Below are 10252 nucleotides of genomic sequence, written 5' to 3'. Positions count from 1 at the left end.
TATTGCTGTTTTCTGCAAGTCCTCCACCCTTATTGCAGCCCCTATTTGTTCCACGCACTTCTCCAGATTATTGCTCACTGTTCCCAGGGCTCCGACAATGTTTGGTACTACTACCACCTTTGTCATCGACCACAACTGTTTAACCTCCCAAGCTAACCTGTTATATCTATCGACTTTTCTTCCTTATCACATACATTGTTGTCAGTTGGGCATACTATATCTATGATCCAGCATCGTTTGCTTTCTTTCTCAATTAAGACTATGTCCTGCTTCCTAATCTCAATCTCATGGTTGCACTGAATCATCAAATCCCATAGGATCTTTGCATTTCCATTTTAACATCTCTGACTTCATAATGGGAGACTTTTTACCATTGTACTTTGACATTTTAAACTTAAAGATTGAGGACGCTTTGTCTGTGTGGATTTGTACGTCACTTCATCATGCAACATTTTTATACTTACATATATATATATATATATATATATATATTTACGTACATACGTACATACATACAGACAGACAGACAGACATATACGTCCAAAATGTAATTTTTCTTTTATCCTTTACTTGTCATTGACATGTGGCCATGCTGGGGTACCGCATTTTAATTGCGAAGTTAACAATTCGACCCCAGAACATTTTTAGCAACTTTCCTTTTGTATACATCAGGTCATCCCATAAGTTCTGTCCGATTTTACCTTTTTTAAAAATTGAATGAAATTTAATAGTATTTTAGAATGTCTGATGGAATTAAAAATTATTTTTATGCATTTGTGTACATTTAAACTAATTAAGTATTATTTTACAGAATAATAGACTTAAAATTTATTTGATTAAAACCCTTTCTAACATGGAAGTATCCAAAGAGCATTTGAGGCACATAATGCTTTATGAGTACAAAAAAGGAAACTCTGCAGCCGAAGCGACTCGAAACATAACACTCAGTTTATGGGAAAGAATGCTTGAATGGAAGAACTTGCAGAAGATGGTTTGCAAAATTCAGGAGTGGAGATTTCAGCTTTGAAGATGAAGATCGAACAGGACGTAAAGTGGAGTTTCATGATAAGCTCCTTGAGGCATTACTTGAAGAAAATTCTGCATTATCAGTTGAAGAATTGGTAATAAAGCTTAGTTCAAACCATACAACTGTTCATTGTCATCTTCAACAACTTGGAAAATGGGTGCCTCATGAATTGTCTGAAATAACCGCAAATCCCGAGTTGATATCTGCTCTTCTCTCCATTCTCTCGAACTCATTTCACCCTTTTTGGATAGACTTGTGACTGGTGACGAAAAATGGATCTTCTATCAAAATGTTGAACATCGTAAACAGTGGCTTGGTAAAAAGGAAAACGCTCAACCACAACTGAGAAGAGAACTTCATAAGAAAAAGGTTCTTCTCTCTATCTGGCGGGATTGCAAAGGAGTAATTCACTTTGAATTGTTACCACCAAATGCAACAATCAATGTCTACTGTCAGCTATAAGAGTATTTGAACCGATCTTTGAATAAAAAAAGACCCGCTTTAGTGAATTGAAAAGGAGTGATGTTTCATCTGGACAATGCGTGACCCCCCACACAGCAAAGATCACATCATAGAAGATCGAAGAGCTTGGTTGGGAAAAAATTCCTCATCCACCTTATTCTCCCGACCTTGCTCCTTCAGACTACCATTTGTTTCGTAGTTTACAGAATCATTTGGGGGACATAACTTTCGCAAGCCAGGAGGAGGTCGAAACTGACATTTCAGAATTCTTTACTTTGAAACCAAAAGAGTTTTACATTGATGGGATTAAAAAGCTTGTAAATAGATGGAAGGAAGTCATAGATAATCAGGGAAAGTACATTGATGATTAAATTTCAATTAAATATAACATTTGATCACTTGTTGTCTTTATTCAAAATTCAGACAGAACTTATGGGATGACCTGAGATATATCCACATATATATATATATATATATATATATATATATATAATATATACATATATATATATTATACATATACATACACACACACACACACACACACATATATATATATATTCATATAAGGTAACTTTTCTCATAGTATTAATCTACCTGTGGACCCGGTGTTAATTTTACCCATTTAGTGCGAAGTAACCTTTTAAATTGTTTCATAATAATAATAATAATAATAAACATTGTGTACAGTGCTCAGGTGCACTACAACTCATCGAAAGTGTATATATAATCAGGTGTAGTTTCGACGGATTTCGGAAAGCATGAGGGCCTTAAAGGATGCAGTGTCATGGCAGTCAACAACTGACGCAGGCAGTTTATTCCATGCTTCAGCAACTCTGAGTGTGAAGAAATGTTTCCGAAAGTCATGGGAGCTGTGTTGTTTTCTGACTTTGTAGGCATGTCCACGTGTGTTAGACACATGGAGATCAAAAAGGTGTTCAGTGTTGTTATTGGTGAGGTGGTTGACAACTTTGTGGGCGTTTACCAAGTCCGTCGCCAGACGCCGGAGCTTCAGTGAATCCATGCCCAGGGAAACAAGGCGCTCAGAATATGGTATGTGTCTGATGGAGGGTATGCGTTTGGTTGCACGTCTCTGAACAGATTCCAGGAGGTCAATGTTCTGAGCAAGATAGGGGTTCCAAACTGATGATGCGAATTCCAAGTGTGGTCGTACCATAGCTGTATACAGTTTTAAATAGATGGCTGCAGAGCGGCTAACAAAAGTCTTGCTGAGTGATGCCAAGACACCCTCGGCCTTCTTGACAATTTTAGAGATATGCTTTGTCCAACGCAAATCACTGCTGACAGTGATGCCTGGGTCACGCTCGCAAGAGGATTTCTTGATATCAGTGTTGTGGAGGGAGTATGTGGACACAGGGTTTTTTCTCCCAAAATGCATGGTGGTACACTTGTCCACAGCCAGTTTCAGTTGCCAGTCTGTGATCCATTGCTGCATTGTGTCCAGGTCTGATTGCAGGAAAGAGCTGTAGACAACAGGATCTGTCCTCTTGATTTCAAGGTACAGCTTGATGTCGTCTGCATATTTTAATACTGTGGCATTCTTTAAATTTGCATCTATGTCATTAATGTATGCCACAAACAAGAGGGGACCAAGGACAGATCCCTGTGGTACACCCGATGACATCTCATATGGTGTAGAATGCTGTCCTAGAACTGTGACTACCTCCTTTCGGTTGAGAATGAAGGATTTCAACCAGTTAAAAAGGTCATCCCCCACACCCATTGCAAAGAGTTTCACCATAAGCCTTTTGTGTGGCACAGAGTTGAAAGCCTTAGCAAAGTCAAGGTAGACAACATCCACCCATGAGCCACTGTCAGTGATCTAAGTAATGTCCTCAAGGAACTCGACAAGCTGATCACTGCAGCTGGAGTTAGGGACAAATCCATATTGTGAGGGTCGGATGAGACTGTAAGAGCTCCAGAAGTTCCAGAGTGTTTCTCTGACACACGATTCCATCAGTTTTGCAATACAGCTAGTGAGACTGACTGGGCGATAGTTGACAGGTGATGTGCGGTCGCCCTTCTTGAATAGAGGAATGACACTGGCAGTTTTCCACTGCTCCGGAGTAGCACCATTGTTGAGACAGTACTGGAAGAAAGTAGAGAGCTGGTGTAAAAAGAAGTACCTGCCATGTTTGAGAAGCAGGTATGTAACTCCATCAAGACCAGGGGAGGCATAGTTGTGCTTATTTTGAAGGTGACGTCGCAGCATTGCAGGTGTAAATTCCATAGTTGTTATGGAATTTGCTGTTAGAGATGGTGAAGATGGTACATTTTGACTTTCAACAGTGAATATGTTTGCATAGCACTCGGCAATGAGTTCTGCGCATTCCTTGGGGTCGTCAGTGATCTGGTTTGTGTGAGGGTTGCGAAGAGGGCCCACTGGAGAGTGAGGTCTCTGCTTTGAGTGCACATATTTCCAGAAAACCTTGCTGTCAGGATTGGCTGCTATGCACTGTTCAAATTCAAGCACTGCTTTTTTTGTCACTTGCTTGAGATGGTTGGAAGATTTATTCCGCTTCTTCCTGTTGGTGTCTGATTTATGCAACTTGAATTCCCGTTCAGCAGTTCGACGTTCCTTCCTGGCAAGTCGGACCGCTGAAGTTTCCCAAATTGCCCTTTTGGGGCGGTTCTTCTTTTTTTGTTTACGTGGCACTGATGCTGCACATGCTGCCCATATTGAGTCCAGGATACTCTGGAGTATAGTATTCACATCTCCAGAGTTGTAGAATTCACGCCAGTTTGGGTGCTGTAGTTCAGTGTGGTACAGGTTCCAATCTGCTCTCTTCCAATCGAAGGAAGCAGATTGGAGATGGTTCAGGTTTTTGTTGCCCGCAAGAGCCAGATTGGCGATGATCATAGCATGATCAGAGTCACCTAGAGGTTCCTCCGTAGTGCAATTGATAACCGCTTCAGGAGTTGTGGTGAAGAGCAGGTCCAAGGTGTTGTCGCCTCTTGTTGGAGAGGTGACTACTTGTGACCAGTTTGAGTCCAGCACAGGCTCAACAAAATCGTTTGCACTCTGTGGCCAATGGAAGGTTTCCCAATTGATCTCAGGATGATTGAAATCGCCTGCAATGAAAACATAAGTGGCTGTTTTCCTGGCAGCAGCTCGGAGGACATTGCAAAGCTGTGTGTCCCGATGGTAATTTGGGGGATGATAAACAACACCAAGCAGGAGTGTTGACATGGTCATACGTACATCACAGAAAAAAACTTCTTCTTGTGATTCGTTCAAATCGGCACAAGGAATTACTGAAAAATTTGAACGAACGTAGACCATCACACCACCACCACGGCAGTTAATGCGGTCCTTGTGGAAGAGGTTGTACCCAGTGATGTTGAAAACCCCATCACAGAGTAAGGAATGCGCCCATGTTTCCGTGACAGTGATGAAGTCAGGGTCAATACTTCCGACGTAGGCGTTGAACAAATGAATTTTGTTGCACAAACTGCGAGCATTTAAGGACAACAATTTGTACCCTGCTCGCAGTTTATGATGGTGTGTAGAGGATGGCAGGTTGTTCAGGTTTAGTTTCCCTGAGTTGCTGTAGTTTTTTTAGTTTTTTTTTCAGTGTCAGTCATTGTGGGTAGAGAGCACTCAGACCAGCTGGTATCTCTCTTCCACGTTTCACCCGGGGGTAATACGGCTAACGGATAACGATGGTATATAGGGATGTTTTATCCCCTTGTTGGTTATTTTAACCGCTAACTCTGTTTATGCTAAACACACACACACACACATATATATACGCTTGTGTATGTATATGTATATGAATAATTAACGCTCACGCTTGTAAACGTGGATATATTTTAAATCAGTTTACTTTATCCTTTAACATTCCTGACATGGAATTTTCGCCAGCTTTTTGAACGAGTATATATATGCACGAGTGGAGGCGCAATGGCCCAGTGGTTAGGGCAGCGGACTCACGGTCGTAGGATCGCGGTTTCGATTCCCAGACCGGGCGTTGTGAGTGTTTATTGAGCGAAAACACCTAAAAGCTCCACGGGGCTCCGGCAGGGGATGGTGGTGATCCCTGCTGTACTCTTTCACCACAACTTACTCTTACTTCCTGTTTCTGTTGTACCTGTATTTCAAAGGGCCGGCCTTGTCACTCTCTGTGCCACGCTGAATATCCCCGAGAACTGCGTTAAGGGTACACGTGTCTGTGGAGTGCTCAGCCACTTACACGTTAATTTCACGAGCAGGCTGTTCCGTTGATCGGATCAACCGGAACCCTCGTCGTCGTAACCGACGGAGTGCTTCCATATGCACGAAGAGACTTGTTAATATGAAACTTGTTAATCCACCATTACAAATGAGTCGAAGCAAATTGTTGGAATTTAGTTGTTGTATTATTTTGTATCTTTTTATAGTATAATTATATTATGGTGTAAATAACTTTTTTTAATATGTCAATTTTATTTCTCCATTTCCTTCATCTTTCTGTATGTATGTGTATATATATATATACATACATAAATTTTATATATATATATATATACATACATTTTATATATATATATATATATATATATGTATATGTACATATATATGTATATGTATATATATATGTATATGTATATATATATAATATATATATATATATATATATATAAACATATATATATATATATATATTCGATTCGATTCGTTCGTTTTGTTTCTTCTTCTCCAAGCAAGCTTATATATATATATATATATACATTACGGTGATGTAAGTGACTTGATCTGAGATCGTGTGCTGCAACGAAAACAATTGCAGCGTGGAAGGTGTTTATAAGCCATTTAAGAAACACACGAAAACCATTAGATTCACTTCAACATTTAAATTTAATTTGCCAAAATATTTTCGTCGCTTTGAATCCGCGACCTCTTCACTGAAAAACATTCAGCACGGAATTTTGTCAGTGAACACCTCCTCCAACAAACCACACACACACACACAAAGCAACCCTCCATCCTCCTCCTCAGGTTCGTTCCTTCTAAGCTTTCTCCTAATTTCCTCGGGCTTCATTCTTTCTCCCTCAAGCTTCGAACGACCACTATGCGGCCCCTTCCTCCGTCCACCTCCGTCTCGTGCCTCCCTCTCCCAATAAACAACTGAAACCCCTGTCTGTGTCAGAGCAATTCTAAGGCAGTCCCTGAACCTCATTTTGGCTTTATGTGCTGGTCTCCTACCCTCTTCCAGTTCACCATAATAAAAGTTACTTGGGAAATCTTTCATCGTTTATTCTTTCCAGATGCCCACCTCACCTCAAACGACTTTCCAGAATCATTGATTCTACCCTTTTACTACCACTTCTCTCAAGTACCTCCATATCATTGATGGCCATTTTACCATTTATCCTGACAATTTTTCTAAGACGATGTTGATGATATCGTTCCAAATGTCTTAAATGTCTACGATAAACAACAGCTCATATCGCAAACGAATGCCCTCGACAAATTGTGGCCACATGTCCAAGTAGCGAAAGTGCTGCATTGGAAACTGTATGAAAAGTGGGGGCTAGGGAGAGGCAAGACGTGGTGTGAGCACAAACCGCGGAGAGTGGCCAAGTCTGAGACTGGTAAAGTCCTCTGGGATTTCGCCATCCAAACAGATCAGGTGCTGGAGCACAACAGACCGGACCTTGTGGTGGTGGAGCACAACAGACCGGACCTTGGGGTGGTGGACAAGGTGCACCACATGTGCGATATAGTTGATGTTGCATTCTTCTTTGACCCACGAACAGTCAAGAAGGAAGGCGAAAAGAAAAATAGAAACAACCCTCTTAAGTACGAAATAGCGTGGTTATGGAAAATGGAGCAGGTGAAGATAGTGCCAATTATTGTTGGGTCTTTGGGGACAGTATCAGAAGGGATCACAGGGAATATAAAGGAAATTGGAATAGAATGCCCAGTAGAACTGTTACAAAAGGTTTGTCTCATTGGCACATGGCCAGAATAATAAAGGAGAGTATTAGAAAGCTGAAAAGAACGGATAGCATGGTACCGTAGGCTGCAGGTAGTAAACCCACCATGCATGCAAGACTCCAGGGGTTCTAATAAAATTTGTGATAAAGAGATGATGATGATGACGATGATGATGATGATGATTATGATGATGATAATTATCTTTTGTTGAACCGGTACGTTACGAAGATGTAAACACGCCAACACTGGTTATCAAGCGGTGGGTGGGTGGGTGTTGAGAAACAGAAACATACACACACACAAATATATATATATATATATATATATATGTATATGTATATATATATATATATATATATATATATATATATACATATACATATATATATATATATATACATATATATATAATATATATATATATAGATATATATATATATTATATATATATATATATATTATATATATATATATATATATATATATATATATTATATATATATTATATATATAATATATATATATATATATATATATATATATATATATATATATATTATATATATATATATATATATACATGCATGCATACATTCATACTGACATGCAGATATGCATAAACATAAGTATATATATATATATACACACACACACACAAGTTTCACATGCTAAAACGCGTGTGAGAATGCCATCTCAGTTCGATCTTGTTGGTTGAGTTTTTGAAAAGATGTCTAATTCCCATGTTTGATAATTGGTCAAAACATTGTTTGGAGGTGGAAGAGGTAATGTGCACAGTTGCTTTTGTCTTCAAGGTCCGGGTTGCAGGACAACAAAACTTGATTTCAACCAATCAAATTACGGGGGAGAATGTTGCTGTTTTATTATAAATAAGACTGTTTGTGGACAGTTGTAACATGACCTGGCCGTTGGTGCAACAAGACTGCTGCTACTGCTGCCACTACTGCTACAATTGTTGAAAACTTTTGAGTGTTAGAGGAACCACCAGAAGACAAATCCAACACGAAGACTTAGGCATTTTTCCCAAGCCGTTTGTGTGTCAGTAATCAGGGGGAGCACTGAAAACTAAACGAAAGAAACAACAGCCATGAAGAATCTTGTGCTCTTAACGACTTTCGTTTTGTGTCTGTGGGTGACAACAGTCGCATCAGATAATGTTGCAACAACGACAGAAACAACAGTCGCATCAGATAATGTTACAACAACGACAGAGTTGACGCCTGTTGATGAATATGAAGCCAAGGAAATAATAGAAGGGCTGTCAGTTAGTGGGACAGAAGAGGAAGGAGATGGAAGTTCTGCTGAAAAGCGCATACCATTCCAGTGGCCTAAGTAAGTATTGTTACATCCAACGCATATTACCATTGTTCCCCCACTCCATAGGTACCTGGAATTGTGCTTAGCCTCTTATCGAGCATCTGTTCCAAGTTTCTGGTGCTGATGTGGCCATGATGGCTCCTGCACTCAGAAGGGTCTGACCATTTTAAAGTTCCTTCAAGACACGCCAGTTCTGTCTGTCTGTTTGTGTTTATACACACAAAGAAATGAATAATGACAGGTGATGGATAAAAGTCAGCTAATTACAGGTGTTTCTTACCCATTTTTGAAATACAAGAAGAAAGATTGTTTTGAAATTATGTTTCATTTGATGATTACGGTTTTTGTAATGATTAATTCATTAATTCTTCTATTTAAAAAAGTGTATTAGAAACAGCTGTAAAGAGCTGACAGTTATCCGTTGTCTGTTACCATTCATTTGATTATAATACACCATAGAGGTTTATGATACATCGGAAACCCTGATGTGTACTAACAGCTTATGATCATCGCAACGTGCGATTTGAACCAGCCCCTAGGTGCTAAACCTACATAGCAACGGTTTTCTGTTTGTGCACAAGTGGAATATCCTGTTGTATATTTAATCGACCATAGGTGGTGACCACAGGTTTATTCAACACTACCTGGTGCATATCTTTATTTTAAGTACCCGATTCAATCAACAATCTTCATGATTATTACTACTACTACTACTACTACAACAACAACTACATATATATGTACATATATATATATATATATATAATAATAAATATTAGGGAATAAATCCAAATTTACAGGGAAAAATCAGATTTAGGATTAAATCCAATTTTAAAGTAAAATATTATATAATATAATTCGAGACAAAACCACTATTTTGCAAATCAAACAAGGAAAGACTTAATCAATACATAAAAAAATTTTAATATAAAGTAAATAAATAAAATAAATAAATAAATAAATAAATAAATAAATAAATAAATATTTACTTTATATTAAAATTTTTTTATGTATTGATTAAGTCTTTCCTTGTTTGATTTGCAAAATAGTGGTTTTGTCTCTAATTAATATTATATATATATATATATATCATCCGTCCGTCCATCTATCTATCTATCTGTCTCCCTCTCTATCTGTCTGTCTGTCTATCAATCTATCTATCTAATTTTTATATATCTCATGTCCCATTTTTCTTTACAGCGGATGGTGTTATTACAGATGCTCCAAAAAAGTAACCTATAGACCCTGTAAAAGTGGAAGGTGCAGGTAAATACGAAGCCACTTCTTTTAGTTCTTACTACTAACAAAACAGAGTAAATGTTTGCAAGAATGGTACAAAGGTATTCACAATAATGTAAAACCCAAACGAATGGCAGTTTTGTCCCCTTCCACCATTTTGTAACCCCTTTTTATAAGTTTAAATTTAAATAATTTTAAATTTTAACTTTAATTTAAATATTTTAATTTGGAATTTTATATTTTTTATA

At 38.3% G+C, this 10252-nt stretch overlaps 1 protein-coding gene across 1 annotated transcript in view; it reads left to right on the top strand.

The window, feature by feature from the left end:
• Positions 1–8327: 8327 nt before the first annotated feature.
• LOC118761678 (EGF-containing fibulin-like extracellular matrix protein 2) overlaps positions 8328–10252 on the top strand; it is an 8629-nt gene continuing 6704 nt past the window's right edge. The window contains exons 1-2 of the mRNA XM_036499812.1: positions 8328–8780; positions 9966–10031. Coding sequence (XP_036355705.1) covers positions 8536–8780; positions 9966–10031 — 311 coding nt within the window. The 5' untranslated portion in view covers positions 8328–8535. The remainder of the gene's footprint in view (positions 8781–9965; positions 10032–10252) is intronic.

The sequence above is a fragment of the Octopus sinensis genome, unplaced genomic scaffold, assembly GCF_006345805.1.
Source record: "Octopus sinensis unplaced genomic scaffold, ASM634580v1 Contig16351, whole genome shotgun sequence".
Lineage (NCBI taxonomy): Eukaryota > Metazoa > Mollusca > Cephalopoda > Octopoda > Octopodidae > Octopus > Octopus sinensis.
The sequence above is the reverse complement of the archived record's forward strand: the minus strand, read 5'-3'. Positions and strand labels throughout refer to the sequence as shown.